At 42.2% G+C, this 25,660-nt stretch overlaps 1 protein-coding gene across 3 annotated transcripts; it reads left to right on the top strand.

Annotated features, from left to right (window-relative positions):
• Positions 1-1,578: 1,578 nt before the first annotated feature.
• PTGR3 (prostaglandin reductase 3) lies at positions 1,579-24,128 on the top strand. 3 transcript variants are annotated; one of them, XR_008483614.1, is made up of 3 exons: positions 2,658-2,747; positions 20,842-20,942; positions 22,445-24,128. XR_008483614.1 is itself a non-coding variant. In XM_054284739.1 (2 exons), the coding sequence occupies exons 1-2, from the start codon at positions 2,440-2,442 to the stop codon at positions 9,536-9,538; spliced, it is 1,233 nt and encodes a 410-aa protein (XP_054140714.1). In that variant the 5' UTR covers positions 1,579-2,439; the 3' UTR covers positions 9,539-10,406. The 3 variants fall into 3 exon arrangements, 1 of the variants encoding a protein (XP_054140714.1); XR_008483615.1 differs by lacking the exon at positions 2,658-2,747 and adding an exon at positions 15,977-16,076; XM_054284739.1 differs by lacking the exons at positions 20,842-20,942; positions 22,445-24,128 and adding an exon at positions 8,614-10,406 and having other exon boundaries at positions 1,579-2,747.
• Positions 24,129-25,660: the final 1,532 nt, after the last annotated feature.

Below are 25,660 nucleotides of genomic sequence, written 5' to 3'. Positions count from 1 at the left end.
TTAGTCTAAGAGCAAGGAAGCAAATCATAAAAAGGAGTAAAGCCCCCATACATACATATACACCGGATGGGAAATGTCAGTCACTCCTCCACCTTCCAAACAGTCACAGATCAAACAGTGTCACCACCGGAGAGGACTACTTTTCTCTCTTGCTCTCCCTTTTTTTTCTCTTCCACAAATCGAAGATTCTTCTGCTACTAAATATAATGCAAACACATTTTTTATCATGGATTTTTTTTTTTGCTGATCTCGATCTGCAACAGAAGAAAAAAAAAAAAAACCCAAAAAACAAAAAACAACACACACACACAAAAAATTTGCCAAAACCAAGAAAAACCCCGGAGAGTGTGTGCAGAGAGGGAGGGGGGGAGGAAGAAAAGACATTCACTGAGTGGGACAGATTAACGTGAACTGTCCCCCCCCCCCTAAACTCCTGGGAGAGAAAGAGATCCACTCTCCCTCTCTTCTCTTTTCACTGAAATATAACACACATTCGGATCCCAGGGCTCTCAGACAGTCTCAACTGATAGACAGACACATCGAGCTGCTTTTCCTGCTTCAGTTTGTTACTCCTCCTCCTCTTGCCCACGTCACCCTGACAATTACAAATAGGTCTCACACAAACCCATACCTGTCAATCTTTTTAATTGCTTTGTTTTCATTTTTTTCCTTTCCCAGAGCTAAACAATATGACAAAAAAAAAAGTCTTAATACAGCACGGCATAAAAGATTCCTCATGTGAGACAAGCGTTGAGGGGGTTGTTATTATAATCCACTTGCTGAAGTGCTGCGCAAGACGCATGTGCTGATTTAACTTCAGCAAAGGTCTTCTTCCAGCAAACTTAAAAAGAGAAAGGAAAAAAAAAAAAGAGGCAGGCAGGAGATGATACTTCGCCGTGGCACACGTCTACCCAGCATTGAATTAAAAATGATTTATGGGAGATTACAGTTCATCCTTACTTTAAAATACCAACAGATTGCAGAGCGAGAACTGCAGCATATGAAACATACTGCTAATACATTTTGCACAGTATGTGTCTGGGGATTTATATAATGTTAGCTGCGAGAACAGAAGGGTTCTTCCCTTTTTTTTTTTTTTTTAAGTCAAGAAAGCAAATAAAAACTACCCAGCTGATTCCTAAAGGAAAGCACTTGGAACTGCAGTTTTGTTCTTTTTCGGGCAGAAGGGGATTTTCTTTCTTCTTATTACCGCACAATTAAGCATTGAGCTGTTTATACTGGTAGGATGGAGTTAATTCTGGGAACTACACGCGACATCAATGCAACATCTCTATTATATTGCCTTTCTCCACGCAGTTGTACCAAGTTGGGATTGGCGGCTCTATCACAACATTAACTTCGGTCCCTTCACCCAGTTGATTCCCTGCCCAGGTTCCCTCACCCAAACGTAACCTACAGAGAGAGATGACTAATTTTTTTCCTTCTTTTTTCTTTTTTTTTTTTAAGAAGAAAGAAAGAAGCAAGGAGGGGAAGGGAGGGCGAGATTTTCTGGCAGTATCAGGGATCGGGGGAAACCCCTGCGACCCAAGCAAACTGACAGCAGCCTGTTACCCTTCCCCTCCCGGCAGGACGGCGACGGCGGGAAGAGCTTCGCCCGTTTAAATCCCCTCCCGCGGCAGGCGCGGAGCCGCCGCCGCCGTCTCGGGGTTGATTCGTAGCACCTTGCGAGGAAGTGAAACGTTTCGCACGGAAGGGGCGGAGCGTCTGCCCGCGGGCAGCGGCTCCTCGGCGGCGGCTAATAACAACATTCGGAGATTAGCTGCAACTTCTCCCCACTTCTCTAACCTTTCCTGGCCGATAATTTACCGTGCTTTCTTCCTACTTTTTTTTTTTTTTAATTCCCCCTTTTTTTTTCTTTTTCTTTTTTTTTTTTTTTTTTTTTTTTTTTGGTAGGGGGATACCCTCTTTTTGTAAACTAAAGAACGGGGTGGGGGGGCTAATCCGAGGCGTTTCTCTCTGTCCGTCTGTCTACCACCCCCCTCCCCCTCGCCTGTTTTTAAACCCCTTAGTTAGAGGCAGGGTGCAAATTAAAAGCCACCACCACCACCATCTCCTTTAGGAGATACTCCGGCCCGCCGCACACCTGCCTGGCTGGCAAGGCAGAGCAGGCAGGCAGGGGCTGGCGGGACGGACGACCGCGGGAGCGGGCCGGCCTCGCCACTCGGTAGTGCCCGCGGCGGCAGAAGACGAGCGGCTGCTGCAGGGGGACCATCTTGCCGCTGCTCCTCCGGCGGCGTCTCCGTGCGGCGGAGGGGCCGGCTGGGAGGGGAGGGAGAGCCTGCTGCTCGGGGGCTCTGTTTACGTACACACATAGCTGCGAGCGGGGAGTTTCTCCTGCCGGCGCGTCCTGCGAGCTGCCTGGAGAATCCCATTCGGAGCTCTGCCGAGCGGGGCGGGAGAGGAGAGCCGAGGCAGGGCATGAGTTTTAGCGCGAAAAGCGGCGCTTCGCTGAGCTCCCGGGCAGCGCGGTGGTGGTGGTGGTGGCGGCAGCAGCCGTCCTGCGCCGCCGCAGCTCCTGCCTGGTCCTTCGGCGGCAGCTGGTCGCGGCCCATCCTGGACATGTCCTACTCCCGTCAGTTTCTGGATTTCCAGGGCTCGTCCATCCCCAGCTCCATGAAGAAGCTGGTGGTGACGAAGCTGAGCCAAAACTTCAGGGAAGCGGTCACCCTGCAGCAGGACTCGCCCGTGCCACTCCCGGGAGACGGAGACCTCCTGGTCAGGAACAGGTGAGCCCCCGCCCGCCCCCCCGCGCCCCGGCCCCGCACCCCGGCCCCGCACCCCCGCCGACTCCTGGCGCCTTGTGGCCTGCTCTCTCCTCACTTCGGAGACCGGCTCCAAAGTTGTACCAGCCGCCATCTGGCGACTGTTAATTTCATTTTATTGTTGTTGTTTTGAACGGCTTGGTGCTACAGCTCTGTCACCCTTATCCACGTGTGTGGGGGTGACACTTCCTCCTCCTGTGGCGGGGCTGTGTGTGTCTGTCTGTGCGCGCTGCTCCCGGCGTGCGCCGGCCCGAAGGAAGAGAGAACACCCCAGGGCCCCTGTGCCAAAGGGGGGGCGGGGGAGGGGGGAAGAGGCGAGTGTTATGTTCGGGCAGTGCCAAGGAGCAAGGAGGGAGTGAGACGGAGGAAGCGCTCGCAGGGCCCCTCCCTGGGGCCTGCCCGAGCTCGTTACACGCACGTCGTGCCCGGGGCATGAGTGTGTCCCCGGCGCACCCGCGCAGCGCCCCGGCTGCGCGGGCGGGCCTGGCCCGGCCGCTGTCTCTCGGCGCGGCCCCGCTGCCCCTCACGGCGCTCTCAGGCCTCGCCCCCGCGCAGCCGTGACTCACCGGGGAGGCCGCGGCCGGGCCCGCCGCCCGGGCAGCCCCGGCACCACCCCCAGCCCTGCGCGCCGAGCGGAGGGGGCAGGGCGGCCCGCGGCCTCCCTCGCAGTACGCGGGCCCGCTGTTGTTGGTGGCTTTTAGAGAGGAGCCGGGTCGGGCGAAGTGTGAGGAGGTGACATTTTGCTTAGCATAATGCACCGTAAATCCCACGTCCGACGCGGTGACCAGCTCGCCGTGAAATGAAGACTCCGAGGACCAAACGTGCCTCCCCCCACAGCTGTCTCCATAAAACCTGTTTGTTCTCGGTGCCTCCTTCCTAGACGCCGTCCTTCCTTGCGTTAAACTAAGTCTATTGAAGTTCAGGGGTTTCTCTGCTCACGAGGGGAAGCCGAAACTCCGGGAACTTTGGAGCAGACTGCTTGGCTGGCACGGGAGAGAGCAGCGCTCTCAGGTTCTTGTCAAGCAAGGGAATCGTAGTAACAAATAGTTTGCCATGTTCGCTATGGGAGTTTAAATGTATTAAGCAGCACTAAGTTGTCTTGAGAGCAATGCTGCGAGGTCTGCTAGGGCAGTGTGTGACTGTGTGCGTATGTGTGACATGTATGTATGACATGTATGTGTCCATATGCAACACACAAATACAGGGCAAAGAAGTGATAAGGAGAAAGAGCAGGAGTTCTTCCAGGAGCTGACGAGAAAGCTGATGCGACGCTTTAATTCGATGCTGACATCTCCCACTGGGATTTCTGAGGCCCAAATTCCCTCCAAACCTCAGAAGTGTAAGACACTGTGTTGCTGCATCCGCTAATGACTGAAACAGTAATGGCGTGCAGCAGCCATCCGGCTGGAGTTAAATTCCTTTCTGTGGAAGAGGTCGAAAGATACAAGTAGCAAGTACTCTACTTGGGTGATGCAAGGCTGAGCGACATCCTTGTTTCTCAACTCCCCTCCCTCCCACACATGCACTTGGAGTCTTTCTCATCCAACTCCCCCGCCTGCCCTCCTGTAAATTTTTAAAATTTAACAGCTTCCAATGTAACTCTTCCCATCTCTCCTTTTGCTGGGTGGGCTCCTGGGTGCTCGTGGGACATGCACACTTCATGGTAAAAGGGCTCGTACCACGCTAAAGGCAGGAGCTGGTCCACAGATTCAGGCAGGCAATTGCTGGGCTTTAACACATCAGCCTGTCACACACATGTTCCTCTACTGGTACACATGCCTGTGTGGGGATGAAGGGGAGGAAGAGGTGAGTGATGAAGTCTAGATGTAGAGTTCATACATTTTGTATTACTTGTGGCATTTCTTCTGTCTTTACTGTTCCTTTCTGAAGAATATCATAGAAGACACAGAATTACATTACTGTAAAACATTGACTGTGTACAAGCTGCAGCAAGAAGCAAGTTCTGAATGTTTTCCCTTCTCTCTGTCACTCTGGGGAAGGACTATCCCATCCTGAAGGGATGAGTCCCTGACTATTTAGTTTTTTAAAAAAACAAGCAACCAAGTTCAAATACAACTATACATTTTCTAATAGGTAGAAGCATACAATTAAAAACAAAACAATGAAAGACTTGGGTTCCAAGAGGGCATTTTCAGATTTGTTCATTTTAGTCCCAGTCACGCCCATGAATAGTATTAATTGCTTTGAGCTTTTCATGCAAAACAATCGTCATTCACCACAATAAAATCTGGTTTGGGATTTATGGGAATAGGAAATTAAAATCTGTGTGTGGATAGATATTTTAAAATAAGATGCAGTTAGGGGAAACTTTCTTCTGCTTTAGAGAGCTACGCCAGCAACTCTTATTTCTACTTTTATACAGAAAAAAATAACCCATCTTTTACCCAAAAATCTTTCAGAATTAGAAATGAATTTATGCTATTTTTTTTTACTTTGTGTAGTAGAGAAAGGGGAGGGGAAACGGTGATAAATCCTTAGTGAAGCCATTTAAGTTTTGTATGTCTGTTTGTCCTGTTTTCTGGGGGGGAAGAGAGGGGCGGGTGTGGAAGCAAGGGTTTTCCATTTCATTGCAGGAGAAGGGCCCAAGGCTGTGGAGGTTTGGTCCTTCTTAAAGTTGTTGGAGGATTTTTGAGATTTTATTGATGAAGTGACACATTTCATTGCCAAAGTAACTGTAAGAATTTACTTTTGGGCTGCAAGATGGGAACAAAGTTTTTAGAAAAGGGAGTAAGAGGGGTTGAGAAAGTTTCTTTTTTTGAACCAAGGGACTAAAGGGATGGGTCCCAGTGGGAAAAGTGGAGGGCTATTCCTGCTGGGTGTTTGGTCTAAATAATGTTTTTCTTGCGTAGTGCTGGTTTGGATGACTTTGTTTTGTCTGTGTTTAAGGCTGTGATGCTGGTTTTCGGTGTCTCACTCTTTGTTGTGGTACACAAAACAGCATTTCTTCCCCCCGGCAGTGTCCTCCTGTTTTCTATAATAAACAGTACGAGGGGTTTCAACACTGTTGAGTATAAATAAAACGGGTGACTCAATGTGCATAATTATTTCGAGAAAAGCCAATCTCAGGCTTTTTTCACACCCTGCCTCAGGTTTGCATCTTGAAATGAAAGGGGCAAAGCTCAACTAGTAACTTCTAAATTAAAGCACAGATTTAAAGTAAGAAAGTGAATGAAGGCAACACAAAATACCTGGAAGGTGTCTTAAAACCCACTAGCACCCTAAGTAATTGTTTCTTCCATGCTCTCTACTTTAGTCGGTCTCGGAAGTTAGTAAACTGATCTTCAACTTGTAATTCGTACTTTTTCCTACTTTTAAAAGCAAAATAATCTGTGAAACTGCACGCACATCCTACCACCTCACTTCTGTCAGCTGGAATGACAAGGCAAATTAGACACTATGTTTTAGTCCAGACGGTGCGTATGATTGTTTTAATGTGCAAGGAATCTAAGACTAAACAATCTTGTTAAAAAAAAAAAAAGGGGGGGGGGGGGCGGAGGGGGAAGAAGCCCTTACAACGCGGCCAGGAGTTCTGAGTTTGCACACAATAAAAAGGAGGTTTAAAAAAAAATAGGGGGGGAGGGCTAGACAGCAGGCTGCGCTGATTAATATGATGAACCCAGAAGCCCAGGGAGCATCATTTCCCGTGGCACGGCCGCCCCGCAGAGACGCGGGTGTGCGAACACGCGTGTCTGTGTATGTGTGTGTGTGTGTGTGTGTGTGTCTCTGTGTGTGCGCGCACGGGTGAGTGTGCGGGGGCAGGTGGCGGCCGGCCCCGCGGAGAGTCCGCATCCCCTGCCCGGCGCGGCGTGAGCGCCCGGGCAGCGCCGAGTTGCGCTCCCCGCAGCCGCACGCACAAGTTCCCTGCCGCCCGGGCGGGGAAGGGTTCGCATCCTCTCCGGCTGCGGAACAAAAGCAGCGGTGCGTGTGCGGGAGCCCTGCTCGGCAGGCGCCCGGCCCCCCGCACGACTTGCCCTTCCCCGCACGCAAAGTTTTTGTCCTCGGAGTGTTTGGTTGTGCTACCTGCCTTTGTGCTCCGGCCGCCAGCGTGCAGCGCCGAGAAGGGGAAGGTCTTAAAACCAGGGGGGCTTGTTCTGCTGTCGCTGCGCTGCCTGCCCGTGTCGGGGTGCGCTGCCCCAGCCGCGGGCGCGGCTGCTCCGCGTCCTGCCCGGGCAGACGCGCGCCGGGAGCGGGAGCAGCGAGCTGAGCCCAGCGGGGAGCCCGGACCTCCCTTGCGGCTGCGGGCTGAGCCCAGCGGGCGCCCCGGGCTGGCCTGGCAGCCACCGAGAGCCTGGCTGGGCGAAGCCGTGGGGCCGGTGAGGGGGCGAGCGCAGCTCTCTCCGGGCTCCCACCCTCCGCTGCCCTCCACAGAAGTTGGGGTGTGAGAGCGGGAGGAGGCTGGTGCAGCGCCGGCACGTCTCGCCTGGCGCCCGAGGGACGCGGGAAGCTGCAACTCCGTTACCAATTTTTATACATCTTTTAGCACTCCTGTACGGGAGTCACCGCAGAGCGGGATAATAGAAGATTATTTGTGTCTGCGGACAAGACGTAGGCATTTTTTGTTGCGGCAGAGCGGCGAGTTAAAGGCAGGATTACGGAGAGCTACAGTCACTTTTGCCTATTTTATGCATAGATATGTTTACGCTTACGTGTCTTTTTATACATAACGTTGGTGAAAGTTTGAAGCTCCCCATGCTGTAAAGAATGAAGAATATCAAAAGGAGCAAAGCGGTTTTAGTTCTCCCCGCTCTGTGTGCAAGCAATTTAAAACTACACACATATACGAGCTGAGCTTGTTGCTAACTGCAACAATGAAAAGTGCACTGTTTGCCTACTTCTGCAGCTTTTGCAAGGTGTCAAGTACACCTTTTAGGCTGTCACATCCACACATAGTAACAGTCCTGGCATGTGCCGTTTCATGTGTTTCTTTTTTACATTTTCCAGTTAGCAGAACCTTCCCCAGTCTCTCTTCTCTTGCCTGTGTACATAGTTACTTTAAAAAAAGATCTTTGTATTTGAGCTAGATCATAACTTTTTCTTAGGAATTATCTCCTAGCGCTTAATCGAGAATCGAGTTGTGAGAATATCTTTATCTTTCTCTAAAAAAAAAAAAAAAGCCGTCCATTTTCACCTGTTAGAGGTCAGTAGGACTTGATATTCAGTTTTACAATTTTACTCCTTCTCTGCAAGGTTGTTTTGATGTGTTGCAAGTAATTTATATAAAGAAAAATATTTTAACATTGACATTAGCTACATCAAAAGGCAAATTTGCTGCAGTGACTCCATCAATTAAAAAGTACTTGCCTACAGTAACATGACCTTGCAAATGACATCGATAGTTAATATGATCATTAGTCATTAACAGTATTATTATATTCAAAAATATAAATTTGTTGCCAGAATCCACATATTTACTGCTCTGCATGTTTCATTCTTCTGTGTTTTGAAATCTTGTATGAAGTGGTCAGTTAATTTTCACGCTTTAATCTTTTACAGATTTATTTTCAGCTTCGTCAAGTGGACCTAAGGAAAATATGAGGGATTTTGTTTTGTTTTGTTTTGGGTTTGGTTTTACTTTTTACAGCTTCTTGTTGTTTCTTTTGGTTTAGAAAATTTGTCTGTAATTCTAGAATAACAGAATGGAAACTATGTAAGTCTGATGAAAGTAATCTTTGGAATCTGCTTGTTATTAAAATATACAGATAATTAGAACAAATCCTGTACTTATCCCACAAATTTGAATATAAGGTTTCTCATACAATGAAATCTTGGTAAGGAGTAAATCTCTTAAAACATTTTTGTTTTCTTCTAGATTTGTCGGCATCAATGCATCTGATATAAACTACTCAGCTGGTCGATATGACGCCTCAGTTAAACCCCCCTTTGATATAGGCTTTGAAGGTGTCGGTGAAGTGGTAGCGTTAGGACTCAGTGCTAGTGCAGATTACTCGGTGGGCCAGGCTGTGGCCTATGTGAAAGCAGGTTCCTTTGCTGAGTACACAGTTGTGCCAGCCAGACAAGCAGTCCCTCTACCCTCAGTGAAACCCGAGTTCCTCACTTTAATGGTAAGTGGCGCAACTGCATACCTCAGTTTGAAAGAGCTGGGAGACCTGTCTGAAGGCCAGAAGGTTCTGGTGACAGCAGCAGCTGGAGGAACGGGCCAGTTCGCTGTGCAGCTTGCAAAGAAGGCAAAATGCCATGTAATTGGAACCTGCTCCAGTGATGAAAAGGGTGGCTTTCTGAAATCCATTGGCTGTGACCGTACCATCAACTATAAAACTGAAAATGTCGAATCTGTGCTTAGGAAGGACTACCCCGAAGGTGTGGATGTGGTGTATGAATCTGTTGGAGGAAAGATGTTTGACTTGGCTCTCAATGCCTTGGCTATCAAAGGGCGCCTGATAGTTATTGGGTTTATCGCTGGCTACCAAAACCCCACTGGCCTCCAGCCCGTTAAAGCAGAGTTATTGCCAGCAAAACTATTGAAGAAGTCTGCTAGCATCCGGGGTTTCTTCTTGAACCATTACCTTTCTGACTACAAAATGGCTCTGCAGCATTTGCTCAAGATGTATGAAAGAGGAGACCTGGTTTGTGAGGTGGACTTTGGAGACATGTCTCCCGAGGGCAAGTTCACTGGCTTGGAATCTGTATTCCGTGCTGTAGATTACATGTACATGGGAAAAAACATTGGAAAAATTGTAGTTGAATTACCTCACTCTGTCAACAGTAAGCTGTAAAAACAGAACAATGATATAAATCAGAAGAGAGAAAATGGGCACTTTATGCCTCAGATTTACTAGAAACAATTTCTTTTTTTAAGCTTAGTAATGGATATTATATTAAAAAAAACCATTAAAGTGTTAATAAAAAGGGATGGGTTTGCTGGGTTTTTTTTGTTTGTTTGTTTTTATTTTCTTAAAAGTGTTTAAACCAGTGGCTGTAGCAGGGACATAATGGGCCTGTGTTTGATATTGTCACTTAGGTTAGCATGAGACAAGAACATTGTTCTTGACAGAATAAGTCTTGATGCAGAGGCAGATTTAGTCTGTCAGCCTGATTTGATAAGACTTCATCTGTAGTTCAGCTCAGAAAAAAAAAATCTTTCAGCAATTTTGATTCCCCGATTTAAAAATAAAATTGTTAGAACAAGAATAAGTAAAGAATTGTATCTTTGGGTTGCTCTATTAATCTTTTGAAGTTTCTGAGAAAAAAATGCTCTTGATTTTCTGTCACAAACATGATAATCATAATTCAGTTGCACCATGGATCATAGTAATATTCCTTGACTGGTTACACAGGGAAATTTATCCTCCAATTCTGACATGTCAGTAATATTAAGCAACTTGACTTTTTTTTTAAATCCTGTCTTTCATAACTATAAACAACTGCGCAATTTTCTTTTAAATCTTTAACTACAAGTTGCAATGTAGTCTCATTTTGTTGCCTTTTCATTTTGTTGCCTTTTCATTTTCCACCGTTTATTGTCCAGTCTCCCCTTTAGTCAGCATTTAAAGATTATTGGAATGGGATTTTGAGCCATGTTCATGTGTGTTCATGCCCTGTATATTTTTTGAAGATTAAATAAAGTTTTTAAAGCTATTTAAATATTTGTGGCATTTATTCATAATTATATGTTTTCTTGGTGACTAGCTCTTTTTCAGATATTCTGTTTTTTAGAGTTATTTGACTGATCATTCTTCAAATGGGAAGGGACTTCTACTTTTACCAAATAGTGCTTCTGCAGAAGCCCTCTTACAAGCAGCAGGACCATTTTAGGTCTGTAGTCACAATACTGATGCTCAGCCATAGATTTTCCAACGGATTCAGTTAAAGGGTTTTGTAAAGTTTCAAAAATTCTTCTTCACCTAGTGAATATTATTAATGGTACATACAGTGGGAATTCCAGCTAGAAGCATAATATTTTCCAGAACAATAAAATACTTGAAACTGCTTGCTCTACATCTTTTTTTCCATAGCAAACTTTTAAGATCATAAAGGCCAATTTTGCCACATCTTTTGAAATTACATTCATTTGTATCCAGTTGAAGAGATGGAAATTTCCTAAGATCATATGCCTCATAATAAATATAATGATAGACTGATAATGGCTAGGGCTTGAAGGAAAAAATCCAGGGTAAACTTAATTTTAGGGCATTATTCAGGACTGGCTGTACACACCATTTTTGATTGTAACACAGGAAAACAGAGATTTTATTCATTAATGCAGACAGAAAAATATTATTAATTTTGATTTAGTGCGTTCTTTATGTAAATTTTTAGTACATATGTCATTAGCATCATAAAGAATTGTGTACAATGGAGAATTGTCTCTCTCTTGGACCATGCCTGACTACTAAGTTTAGTCTCCCTTTGGTGATTTTGGGTAAAGGTGGAATGGATTGAGCCTTTGTGACCATTTTTCTCTCTTACTCAAGGTGAGCATCAAGCCACCATCATTTTTGTTTTAAGTGAGATCTGCTATTAGAAACATATTTCCTGTTTCATCTCTGATAATAAAAACATTGTGTTGTGTTTGAGTTTTGCATTATTAGGAAGGTATATTGGCCTTCCAGCTGAATGCTAGAAGGATACCAACACTCAAGTACCGTACAGAGCATTCAAAGTTCTCAGCATTTTATTCCTAGGCATATGTGTTGTCTTTCCTTGCTCAGGGATAAAGTGAAGAAGTCCTTGGTCATTAAATGCATCTTAAGAAAACAAGATTGTTTGGGATGTACTGTGGCAAAATTAAAAAAAAAAAAAAAAAAAATTGGTTACATCTGTGATATGTACAGAAGAGTTGCATGAGTAACAATTTTTTCAAATCAAATTCCTGCAGTCAAAGGCCAAAGCCATCCAAGTGGCCCAACTTTCAGATGTGTTGATCACTGTCAGTTCAATAGATTTGGTGTTTCTGAGGCAGTGAATTCCATATGTTTTTGTCATAGAAAATTCCTCCTGTAACTGGATTCTGTTTGGACATACATTCTACTTTCTTTTTAATATGTTACTTCATATATAACATTGCCTAATGCAACTGCCCCAGGCTTCTTCACTGATCAAAATAGGAGAGGAGAGGGACCTTTGGAGGGTTCACACATATATATATTCAGATATGACATGTTGTTCATTTTAATTTTGGCTTCAGATTGTTGTTTAGCACTTTCATACTGATCACAGCATTAATAAAAGGATTACATTTGTTGTATGCATAACTTGGATAGCCAGTGTACAAATTTCGTAGCCCTTCTGGTGTTTAGGTTAGGCTATGGTCATTGGGCTTGTCTTTTTCATCAAACGTTTATGTTAAGCTGAAGGGGTAGCTCAGGGTCAACATGATAACTCTTCCATGAATGAATATGGAACGAAGAAGTAATTTTTGTTTTTAAAGATACAACTTCTATGCTTCAAATTGCTGTAAGAGAGCATTATCAATGCGGAGAGGGTGAAGAGTATTTCTTAAACATGCAGATAAGGCCTTTTTGATGAGTTTCGTAATAAATTTTGTCTTGCAGCAGGGGGAAAAAAACCCAACTTCTCTTTATTTAAAAGTACATTCTGCAAACTTAAAGTTGTGGGAGCATGGCTGCCTTTGAATAAGTAAGCTATGATGGATTTAAATAATGTTTAAATATTAGATGCCTCGGAAAATGTATATGGCATGCACACACTGAGAGGTTTAAATGATGATAGGACATTGAACATACAAGGAAAAGAAATACTGTAGAGTCACAGCAAGGGATTAATAACAATACACTTAATATGCTTGCAAAAAAGGTGTATTAAAAGCTGTGTGCACAGTGGGGACTTAAATGATTAAAAATAATAATACATTTGCCTTGGAAGTACTAAGTATACTATATGTAGAGAGCAGGGATTTAAATAATAATACTATTAATAATAGCAGCTCATTGAGATGTGGTTGCTAGCACTACATCCTAATTTTACCTTTCTAAATGAATTTGCTACAGAGGAATCTGGCATTGTTTGCTGAGGCTAATAACCGAATTTCCCTTCCCTACACACATATGCTTCCATGGAAAAACAACAAAGAACTAGATGAAGAGCTGGCTTTTTTCCTGAGTCTGTCACATGTGTGCATACGCACGCGCACACGGACACACACGTACTCACTCGCTCTCTCCTGGCTTGCAACCCTCAGCACATTTTACAGATATGCTTCCTACTTAATTGCTATGCTGGATTCTCCTAATACCTTTTTGAATCAAGTTGGGTTTCTACCAAGCAGTAGTTTGCTGTATGTTTGTATGCGTGCAAATGTGTGCAATGTATATGCACATAGAGTATATATTTAGTAAGTGGATATGAATAACTGCTGTGTCATGTAAATACAGATAATTGCAATCTCTCAAGGAAAAGTTTGCAGTAGTGTTTGCAGATATTGTATATATTCCTACTTCTGTCTGAGGAGTAAAGAAATTTCTCTGCTGAATAGCTGTTAGTATCTATTTTACAAGATTTACTCATTTTCAGGTACCTAATGTAGCTGCTAGCATGCATGCACGACAATACAATTTATATGGTAAATGGAACCAAATAATGGCTTCACTGAATGTTATGGCTGCACTGAAGGGAAATGTCACGGTAAATAGCTGCCAAATTATGGATCATGCCGAAGTGTCACAACTGCACTAAAGACAAATAGCACTAGAGGCTATTGCCACTGTGACGCTTTTGAGTTATGAAGAAGAGGAGCAGCCTGATGTGAGCCTCTTTGTGTCCTCATTATAGCAAAGGGTTACTGGTGCAGTGTACAAGAAAACCTAGTCCTACGTGGTGGCTAGTTATTAATCTGTTCTTTTCGAATCTAACAGCTATAGCAGACCAGAAAATCTTTTCCTTGCTTTATGAATACATATAAACACATACAAACAAAGAAAAACCTCCAGGTTTTATGAATGTAAATGTGTACGGGAAATGACTAGTAATGGAAAAATGTTGTAATAAAATAATCTAATCAAAGAATATTATTAAATTTAATATCATATGTGTCTGAAAGCTTTAGTTGCTTCTTATGCAGATAGATGTGTGAAATATCAGCAATAATGCACTTTCTCTCTTTGTAAAGACTTGAGTAGTAAGGACATTACCAACTAAATTGCTTCTTCTAAACTGAAGTGTGTCCCGGTTTCTTTCATTTTAATGGGAGGGTAATAAAGATGAAAGACTAACATTTTAACTGATGGATCCCTTAAGCTACAGAATAGAAATTTATTATGTTTTGAGGGAATATGCTAAATGCTGAAATGTGGAAAGAAGCAGGGAAATCCCAGGTAAAATAAAAGTAATGTAACCTCTTTTTTTCATTGTTATTATTATGACATACTTTTATGAATGGAAAACTACATACTACTCTTAAGCTGAGAAACAACACTGATCTTTCTTTTCAGAAAAAAAAAGGGGGGAGTTACTTGGAAAAAAAATTTGGAAATGGAGGAACATCGCTCAGCAAGTGGTCGCTTCTCTCTACGATCACTTTTCAAATGCTTCTGGCAGTGTTCAGGGAAGTGAGTTTGATGCTCTGCACACTATTGTACACACCACAAACGTACCATCCATAACACAGCACAATTGTCAGTTGCTGTTTTACAGAGGGGCCAGGGCTGAACAATCATGGTGGATAAATTACTTTTCTATTCTACAGCAAGTGGCTTTCCTACCATGTGAAGCTTAAGGTCATTGGCAGGGCAGCGAGGGGGAAGCTTATATATTAGTTAAAACTAATGCACTAATAGTGTTCAGATAGAGGAACTAAACCAATTAATTAAAGCTAGGTTTGTTCTTCAAGAAGGGGGGATGACTGGGGCAGTTATTGTACCAAGAGACACGCATGTATATGTATATGTATGTGTATGTGTATGTGTATGTGTATATGTATATGTTTATGTATATGTATATGTATATGTATATGTATATATATGTGTATGTATTTTTGCCTTCTTACTACACCACTTCTTGCTACAATATTCCTGTAGATAACTTGGTGGTTTTTTTCTTTTGTTCTTTAATATCTGCATTAAAACCTTCATAATTCATGACTGAAGAAATTCAGATTTCAGAAATAAGAAAATATTCTCCAAAAATTTTAAAACTTTAGTAATAGAATCTGCTTACAATCTATGCAGTGTAGTCTAAGGGGGGAGGGGAAGAAAAACCTGTCAAAAATTAGGTAGAAGATCCTTGAATGGCAATTAGCGTGCCCAGAATTTATTTTATGTGCAACGCAGTTGCAAGTAGCTGCTTCTTATTAAATGAAAATCCTGTATTATGTACTTCAGGAACATTCCGACTAATGAGTATGTAATGTCCTTAGTGTAACACAGAACTTCTTTTTGTGTTCACAACCACAAAATGCTGGAAACTTGACAAATGATATCATTTAAGACAGATGCCTGCCTTAGGGACCTGTTTTTTGGCTTCCTGTTTCTGGTTTTTATTTCAATAACATTTGTAATTGCCATAGGATCTGTACCTGCATAGTGTTTTAACTCCTTCACATATGCCCCAATGCATTAACTCCTTGGGTAGGTACCCGGGAATATTTTTTTTTCTTTTTCCTTTTTCCTCCCCAGCTGGTGTGTTCTTCCTGCCTCTCACAGGCACAGCTACACACATAAATAAAAGCTGGATCTTATTAGACCAGATGAAATGGTAACCTCAAAGGGGGTAAACACTTACTGCACTTGCTGTGTTTTACTAGTGCAGAAGTACATCTAGACCAGGCCCAAGGCTAAACTCGAGAAACTGTGAGGTACAGCCTGCTGGTTCTAGGCACACAATGTCTTGATCTCAGTTATACTTTTCAATGTATATTTCCCCATTAAACTCACATTCTTTACTTAGGTTATCGGGCAGGAAAATTTTTTATGTCACTACAGTTGATGCTGTGTATAAGGGGCATTTTGGCAATGCTGGTTCTACACAAGTTGTTGTGCCTCCAGCAGAGCCTGCTTCATGTAAAGCCCTTATCACAGGACAAGAGCAGTTTTCAGCTCTCCAGGCATTCAGCATGGATCCTGGCAGACTGCAAGAAACCTTCCCACAATCCATAACAGCCCAGAGGTTTTGGTGGTGCTTGATAGCATGTTCTTTCTCTCTTTTTTTGTAGGTCTTACAAAAAGCATTAAAAATGGGCTGTGTGCAAGAAGCTTTGTAGGAGAATTTTCACTGAGCCACTTCACTGAATACTGCAGGGTCCAGTAATAACAAAAAAAGGCTTGGAAAGAGCATGAGCTCTTGGCACCTATTCTGCAGGTGAGACTTTTCTACTTGTCATAAGCAGTTACCTCTCTGGGACTAAGAGTGTTTTCTGATGTCATTTTGACACAAAAACTCTGCATTCAAGCCTTCTGTCATAGGATATGCAGACTCATTGCACCTGTACTCTTAAGACAAGTTTATCCCACGAAGTATTGAACAACTGTATCTTTCTTCAGAACTGGAGCTGATGACTCTAAAAACCTCAAGAAATGTCTCTGTTTACTGCAAGACCAGACAGCACATCATAAAAACCTACCCTCCAGGCTTTCTGTAAGAGAAGGAGAGGGAAATCTTTATCTTCTGTCACAAGAGTGAGGTCAAAAGGACCAAGCAAGTGCCAGACCAAGTCACTTCTGCTGTTCTAGGGTTCATTTTCAGAGAAAGTAGGCAGGCACACAAATCTCATTATGCATTACGAGGATCTGTGCAAAGGCTTCTTATGCACTGTCTTAAAACCATACCCCTAAGGGACTCATTCACAAAGGGATAGAAGGAAAGGAAATTTGTATATTTTCTGGAAGCAGTAAGACATGACATGCAGCACGGTTCTGGGTGATTACAGCATGCCTCAGGTGAGCTGGGAGGCATGAGGCTGCCAGCCAAGTGATTTCAACCACTCAAGAAAGAGAACTCCACAGAAATGCATTGTGTGCCATGTCTGATTGCTGCAAAGAAAAACACTCCAACTTCATTCACATTGGCATGGCATTATTGGCATGACTGTTCCTGGCAGCCTATTGGGAAGTTTTATTTGCATCCAGAGTTTTGAAGGCCATTTCATAACATTAAACAAGAATAATGCTGAAAATGCCTAGCTTATTTGCCCCTTGACAGCAGTGTGTAATCCCTCATTGAAGCCCTAATGAGGGGTTCTCCTTGGTTTGTGTTACTTCCAAAATAACCCCTGCATACAAGCAACATAAGGTACGCATAGGGTGTGGCAAGAGTAGCCAGTTGAAAGTGGATTAAATACATTATTTTTCCTGTATCCTCAGTAATCAAGGTGCAAAGTCAGTTACTGGATCATTTGACTTCTTACTGAGCTGCGAAACCTCAACCTGCTATCACAAGTGCCTACAAATAAGAGAGAGATTGAGTCAGTTTCCTCTCCTGGGAATGTAAATGAGGAGCAAGAATAACGCTCTTGAAACAGTGTAAAAACAGTCTCTGAGGAGAACCTGGCTCTTGTTTCTGTGTGTGTGTGTGTGTTCATGCTGCTGGAAAAAACAGTTTTAATGCACAGACCTGCCTAACCTCAAGTTGTAGTGAAATTTCCCAGGGCCTCCAGATAACTCCCAAAGTCTTGAGAAATTCAGTTCAGTCAATGCAGAAATTCAGTGTTTTCAGTCAATGATGCTGTAAGAGCTGTGGTGGCAATGGCAGCAGCTTTGCGAGCTCTGAGCTCTCAGATGATGGGCAGTGGCAAAGCAAAGCTTGCTCTGGAGAAAGTGCTAAAAAGACAACCCTCCAGTTCCCGGGTGTTCTCTAAATGAATTGGACTGTGAAGGACAGATTATTGTCCATTCTAGTTCAAAAAACCAGCTTTTCCCCTCACTCCTGTAAGCTGCAGTCTTGACTTACTTGATAGCTCTGTTTTCCATCCCTTCTCCCTCTTTCTCTCTGCTTCCCTCCCTACTCCGAACAAAAAATAAAGGGTGCAAAAAATAGAGAGGGAGGCTGCTGGAAGTTTCAGGTTTTTCTCTCCCTTTTCAGCAGGGGCAGGTCAAATTGTCTTGTAATATATGTAAACCTAAGAAAGCACAGAGCTTTCCCTATATGCTCTGCAACAAAATTTAAGTGAATTTATGGCAAATATATACATTTTACATTTTCCACAGAAACAGACAATTTTTCTTTACAACATGTGAGATCTTTTCTAGCTACACAAGAAAAAAAAAAAAACAAAACGACCCACCAAGGTGCTTTTCCACCTGTGTGATTTAATTTGCAGTGTCTCTTATTCTGTTAATGTGATGAAGCAAATTCTTTGGCATTTCTTCCTTTCTTATTTGTGAAAGCTGCGATGTTCGGCAGTCACAAAATGCACATCATGGTGCAAAGAGGAAAGGGCCAAATATTCGTCCTTTTCCACAAACTTGAAATTGTAGCAATACAAAACATTTCAGCATTGGGACACATGGTATGAAGTAGAACCCTGTAAGATGAGTAGTGTGCTGTGGATAAAAGATGCTGTAGAGATGAGGGTAGTATCTAGCAGGGGCAAAAAAAGGATGTTGATAGTGGTGAGTGGAGGAAAGCCAAAGTCTGTGCTTCACCTGAGATGAGTTCAGGCTTTTTCCCCACCATGTAAATCAGATACAGTCCTAAATCTAATAGAAGTGCTTTACAAATATACTGCAGTGAGCACTAATGCCAGTGTCCTTACTTTCTAGATTATTTTCTTCCATCTTCCTCGCATTATGTCACATTTTCCACTAATTACACACAATGTAAGGTGGGAAGGTGAAAGCAATTATTTCTTTGCTTCCAGAAATAGTCAGAACTTTACCAGTCATATATAAATGGCAGCAGTAAACAAAATATTGATAGTGCCTTCAAGTTGCCTGGAGGGGAATGGTCACTCACACTTAGATTTTTTTGACACTTCTCATCATAATTTTGCCAGAGTACAACTGACACCCAAGCTTTTCCAAATGATGGAAAAGTTTCTTGGTCCTTGAAAACCAGCTGTACTATACCAGAGAGAATACAGAGAATGGTGCTGTTCCAGTGCTTTCCTGTCTGCCACACTGTAAATGGAAAGGTTGAACACCCCCCAGTCCTGACACTTGTACACCAGGCAATATGAACCAAGCTCTGAAGACAAGCAGATTTGCTCTAAGAGCCTATATCACTCTAAGATACTGTTTCAGAGTCTTGTGGGTGACTTAATCTCTTTGTTCAATGCTGTATTTAAAAAAAACCACCAACCCTAACAGTCCTATTCTCTGTCCCAGGGTTGCCCTGGTTCTGTGCCTGGCAGGCTGGCTTTACTCTGAAGCGCACCAGCTCTCCATACCTTGTATATTTTAATGCCGACACTGATCTTCAATCAGCCTTGCTCTGGCCTTCCAGTGAAAATATGCCAAAATGTCATAGGTTTCCAAATGAAATGCAAATACTGAACTTTCTGAAATTTACTGATAGTATTTTACTCCTTTACTGCATCTGAGCTGTACCAATGAGGCACATCGGAAACAAGGGTTTAAGATTCCTGACAGCAAAGGTCTTTGCACTTGCCACTCCACAGGTGTCTCAGCTGGATGGTCTGTGGCACTTTGATGATCTTAAAGGTCTTTTCTATCCTAAATGATTCTACAATTCTACCTCCCATTAAGACTATGAGTCCTCTGCTTGCTTGCTCACTCAGCACAATGAAAAAAAGCAATGAAATACTCGAAGTGAGGTCAGACTACCTTTTGTCATATGTAACTGTTATTACACAGATGTCACAGCAGCAGGTGCAAAATAAATACCTGGGTAATGGAAACCATTTGCTTTGCCTTTAGCCACAGGCATCAGGTCTGATTTACTCGTGGCTGGCAGCTAAGAGAGGAAGGGAAAGCCAGGTCCCTATAGCCAGGCTCACTCTTACTTGCTCAGAGATGGGAAAAGATAGCCAGTGGAAGCTGCTCCAGAGGAGATCATCCTATTTTTCACCCATGCCCTCTTCCTCATGTTCCCCTACTGTTCTGCCAGAGCAGGGAGATTTAGCTGAGCCTTGAATCTACACTTACACACTGCCCTTTCATCATTTGGACCTCGGTGGATGTACACAATCTGGAGCAGTCTTTGCTCAAGGCAAACAAAGTAAAGGAGGAGAGTGACATTTCAGTCTTTCATTGCAGAGTCATTCAGGTCACTCACTGAAATTATAGACACCAGCTCCAGCAATGTTAACGGCCAACTTTAGATTATTAACCATCCTTTTGATAGCAGTACATTTATGGTGCCAGTACACAGAGAATTCCTCCAAATTACAGGGTGTCCTAACACAGCCGGTCAAACCACATGGACCTCTAGATGCAGTAAGCAGTGTAATTAAACCTGTTTTCTCATTTATACTTTCCTAGCAGCACTCAAAATGCACTCCACTACTGGATGCTGCTCTTTGCATCAGGCTATGAAAAGAGATAAGAGTGAAGGGTGCCTTAACAATAGCTCATTAAGAATACATCAACCATTTTCTTTTATTGCATTATTTATGTTTTGGGTGATAATACAACACTATTTCCAGGGCAAAGTGCACTCAAGAAGCATATTGGCCTGTAGGTGGTTTCATTTGATTAGGTTTAGAAGGGGGAAAGCTACAGCAATTTCTTTTACCTGCTGTTATCCTGAAAGACCTGAGCTTTTTCTTACTCTCATCAGGCCATATATTGTCAATACATTTGAGATACACCAAACTTCATTAGCCCTTTCAGATGCTTCTGGGAAAGGTAGTGACTGTTTTTTTATCCCCTAAGGCTCTAGAAATTCTTCACTGCAACAATCGCTGGCATGCCTGGTAGGATCCATTTTTTAATATAATGACCTTCTGCATACAAGCAAACAAACATGAAGAGGACCTAAACATTTAGATCATAAAACTGATTTCGCACAAAGGAGTCCATATTAAAAAAACCCTCGACCAAAAATAATAATAATACAGATAATGGTCATGAAAATGTATTTTCATTTCTTTAACTGTATTTTATACTTAGTCAAACACTCTGTTAATGACAGTCTTATCTCATATTTTTTCTTTATTCTCTTACAGAGCCATTTTCACTGTCTAATGCTGTTCTGCTGTACATTTTGGTACATAGGTAAAGATCCAAGAAAAAATTTTGCCCATGGAATATTTACTCAATCTGAAATGTAAGTAAAAGAAATTAAACTGATAACCAGAAACTGTAAAAGCTGGGAATTCCTTACTTATTATAATGCAGCTTCAGTCTCTTTGACTCTTTCTGTTGCCTTTCTGCCATTAACAGTATTAATGATTATTAAAAAAAAAAAACCAAACCCCAACAACAAAACAAAACTAAATAAAACAACAACAACAACAAAAAACCCCAAACCAAAGCAAAACAAAAAAACCCCACCCAAATCTGGGAGTTGCAGAAGGGATAGAAACCATCAAATATTCCAAAGAGAACATGAGAGAATTTAGGTTGAAAATGGAGGCTATGGCATAGAGTGTATGCCAGGTCTGCTCCTTGTTATGGAGAGGGACTCTAACAGAGTTCACAGGGTGTGAATGGATCCCCATGCCTGTGTGTAAGAATTAATTAAGAAACCAGACAAGCAACTAGAAAGAACTGCTCCTCATACTCTTTTAAGCCCTGAAAGTGTCCACTAAATATTCTTACTGTGAAGAAGAATGGTATCTTAATACTAACTGAGAAGGCACTGTTTAAGTTATTAATATAAAATACAAATACCTCCAGTGTCTGAAAGAGTTTTGTAGCTAAAAAAACCCTAAACCACAAAACCAAAAAACATGGGCAAAAGATTTCTGATTTTCAAAGTAATAGAATTAGTTTGACTGTGTATACTATTCACTACCTTTCTGAATTACAGATCACTGAGATCTCCATTCAGAAATGCAATGTACTGGTATTCATCTTGTTGATGATATATACTCAGAGGGCTATTTCTCTAATTGATGGCTTCATCATTCAATTCAAGATGCATAAGGATAGCTATTGTTATCTAACACTATCATATGTTCCTATTGTTCCACACTTCTCTCCTTGTCAATAGCATCCAAGATATCCTATCTAAATCTTCAAGATAGCAAAAGAAAGGTGCATTATTTGTTGACTCCACACATCGCATTATTAAGCATTTGTGAACAACCTGCACATCTCCCCAGTGACATCTTTAAGTATTCAATTAAAATTGGATGAGAGAGTACACCAATACAAATAAATACTCAGTTATATGAAGGCTTTGCATTGAATTCTTAAATTATTCTAATATAAGTGCTTGCTAGCAGGCACTCAGTTCAAATCAGGACAGTGATGCAAGTGTGAGAATGAATGGCGTATGAAAGGGAGAAAGGCAGATTGGTTTATGGTGGAGTCATGGTAGAGGTTTGACAGGAAATGCTTCTCCCAGTACAGCTAAGCAGGGAAGGAGAACCCTATTATATGGATGAGCGGGACCAGCAGTGGCATCTTGTCATTCTAACTTATATAAGTAAGCAAGCTTAATTGCTCCTTGTCTTTTCAAGATGGCTTTCCACCAACAATCTCATTATCACACACATATGTTTATTGCACATATTTGAGTCCCTTCATGCAGACCTGAATGCAGTGAGGAGAGCAGCAATATTATGTTATCCAGTAACATTATTTTCCCTTTTTTCCTTTTAGACCTGCCTTCTCCTTCTGCAACTAACAGGGTGACCAGAGGCAGTGGAATGTACACCAGAAAAGAATAGAACCAGAGGGAAAGCAAGCTGTCAAGAGAATAGTGTGCTGAAGAGGAAAAATGTAAAACATGACTTCTATTTACCATGATTAATATGTAAAGTTAACATGTTTGTCATGGAATATATTAATATGTATGTTTTCCCATTATGTAGATCTTTTCTTATATTACTTATTAGAAAGGGATACAATCACAATGATGGGGCAAGAATGCCACTTAAAAATTAGGTGATGCCCAGTCAACATAATATAACCACTACAGTGTCATTTCTGATTTAGATGTGGTGATATCAGTATAATTGCCGCTGGGAAGAAATTAAAATGGCTGTTAATGATAAATAAAATGACAAGAAGGAGGATCCTCCTTCACATATAATTCCAAGCAAAATACAGCTGCTGAATTTCTTTGAGCACTTGGTGCTGTTCCTTGATAAAGAGGAAATAAGCAGGTTTTGTGCAGCTGCATGGACATAAGAGCTGCCCTGTCCTTTCCCAAGCCCAAATGTAGACACCATAGGTCTAAAAAGATTTCACACCCCCTATTTCCACTCAGGGGAGGTGTAATAGTGAAGCTCACATGGAGTGACTATTAACATTATTCCAGCAGAAAGCACTGTACATAACAAAGAGAAAGTTAAGCAAAATGAGGGTAGAGGCAGGGAGACAACAGTGCATGTGGATACTTCACAAAACCTCCAAATACTCCTGCCTTGTCTCTGTCACCATAGGCAGCCTTAGCTCACGGATCAAAAGACCTTCATACATTTGTTTTATATCATAAATGTGTCAAGAATGAGCTACACAAAGCATCATTCACCCACTGCACATGGCTTGTTAGCCTAGTCAAGAGCATCTTTCAACTCATTCACACATTAAAAGCCAGGAAACCAACATTTGATTACTAGTTCTAGCATTAAGATCAAAGACCATATCTTCCCATCTGTGAAAAGCAGGAGCCAAATTGCTTTCTCCTCTTTCTGCATTTACAGAAGTATTGAAGAGTCAAAACACAAAATCAACGTTGTACTCCACATCCCATGAATAACACAGTTCCAGCCTATAAAAACACAAGGCAGCGACTATAACTTACAGACATTTTCTTGGAAAGAAGTATAAGCAAATTTGTAGTCACATCTTCACAGTACTCCCAGTCTGCAGTTACCCAAAACTCAGAGCGGCTTGATCCACAGGTGTTATCCTAGTGTATAAAATTACAACATCTCTTAAGAGGGAAAATGCCTGCCATTATACTCTTCTATACTCGTATACCTGCCATTTACTCTTCTCTTGATATCTTCAAAATCAGATGGTGGTGTTAAGGTTAGATTAAATGAAAGCAATAACTTAAAATCATAAAAACTAAACTGAAGCAGGTGGGGTAAGTCAATGTTATTCCATTGTCACAGTTAGGTTTTTACTTACCTGTTGGTCAAAGAAGCTTGAAAATACAAATAAGTAAAAATCAGCCTTAACCTGGAGAATAATATGTCCACTTTCAGGTAAAACTTATTTGTTGATTCAGTTCTAGAGAATGGAAGTTCTTCTTCAGGGGATTTACTCTTAGGCACATGTAGCCAAACCATAGCAGGGCAGTGAAAGAAGAGAGGGTAAAATAATGAATAATGTGTAACATGCTTTCTAAAATATGGCAAATTAACACAGAAAAGACTCTGAACCACTGACCTAGCATTTTGAGATATACAGGATTTTTTTTTTTTGGATGGTGGTCTGTTTTACTACACAGCATGTGAAAGGAGTGCAGAGCTTAGCCAGCCCCCAGGTAATTGCTTTGGCTCTTTTGCATGAAGATCATTTGCTGACAAATTGTTACAGACACGTTTAGGCACAAGTTTTTATAGGATGCCTGGTGCTCTTTATAATGCAATTAGCGTTATTTAGTATACATGTTTTCTTATGCATTGTTGTTCTTTCACTGGTAAACAATAACAATGAAATCTGCACCCTTCAAGTTGCTGAATCTTTCCTCATGTTTCCTGGATTTGAGCTCTCTTTTGGGAGCATAGAGTCATCAAAGGAAAAATTCTACCTGATGTTTAGTAAAGGGTGTTTTATTTAATGTCTGTTTAGGAAAGTTAGAAGAAAATGTGGACTGAGGTTGCTCTTATTCTTTTGCCAGCTTTACAAAAGACACTAGGAACAGTTTATTTTAGAAAGCAAAGGGTTTTGATCTGCTCCAAAGGAGCTGCAAAGAAAAGCCTTTCTATGAGTTCACATAATGGAAGACTCCTTGCACTATTTACTCAAGCATGCCGTGGATATGTTATGAAAAATCACCAATTCTGACCTCTCCAAACCTCTGCTCACCAGCAAAGTATCAAGGGGGCACCAGGTCTGCATGTGTTCCAGCAATGGTAAGGTTCTCCAGGCCACAGGTTTTCCATGTATGTGTCCTTTTGTGCAAGACACACCCCTACCATCAGGTACTGCAATGGTGTTACGTGCCTGGTCTGCCTTTAAGCCATGCTGACATTCATGTGCAAGGTATCCCTCCCTTGTACCAGGGAGGACCTAGTCTGGTAACCCTGAAAATGAAGTGTTCTGAACACCTGCCTGAGATGCAAGCAGGGAATAAACTTAAATTCATTATTCCAAGGTAATTCAAATGCACATATTTTAGGAGGGTCCTAACCACAAAAATATAAGGATTTTTTTTAATAGGGATACCCCTTTTTGAATTAAACATAGCAAGAGAACTCAGACACCCTGTTTTTGACTGGCCATCATAATCTCTACACCTGAAATCCTTTATTTTTTGCTAGCTGCAGTGCTTTTTTGTGCAGTACCTTATTTTCTAGGATCTCTTGCACAAAGAGTAAGGCACTGCTCTGCAGCCTGAGAGTCCTGTTCGCACAGAATTTGATTCACAATTTCCCACCCTGTTCCTACTGCCTCAAAGTACCTAAAACTTTACATCTGGACACCTACAGGAGCAAAGAGATAATGATCTAAGCACTCTTAGTACCTATATTTGACAGAGAAGGTATTATTCACTCTCCAGAGAAGGCTCTGGGTCCTAGATGTGCTCCAGAGACTCAAGTGACTCAGAAAATGGAGCACAAGTTTCTTCTCTCTCCTGTGACCATGCCAACAACTAAACAGTCTGTTCAGTTTCTCTCAGTCTCCCTGACCTAGTAAATG

Source organism: Melozone crissalis, unplaced genomic scaffold, assembly GCF_028551555.1.
Source record: "Melozone crissalis strain CALT ecotype California unplaced genomic scaffold, PUWL_Pcris_2 ptg000042l_1, whole genome shotgun sequence".
NCBI classification, from domain to species: domain Eukaryota; kingdom Metazoa; phylum Chordata; class Aves; order Passeriformes; family Passerellidae; genus Melozone; species Melozone crissalis.
Note: the sequence above shows the minus strand (reverse complement) of the source record. Positions and strands in the feature narration are given on the sequence as shown.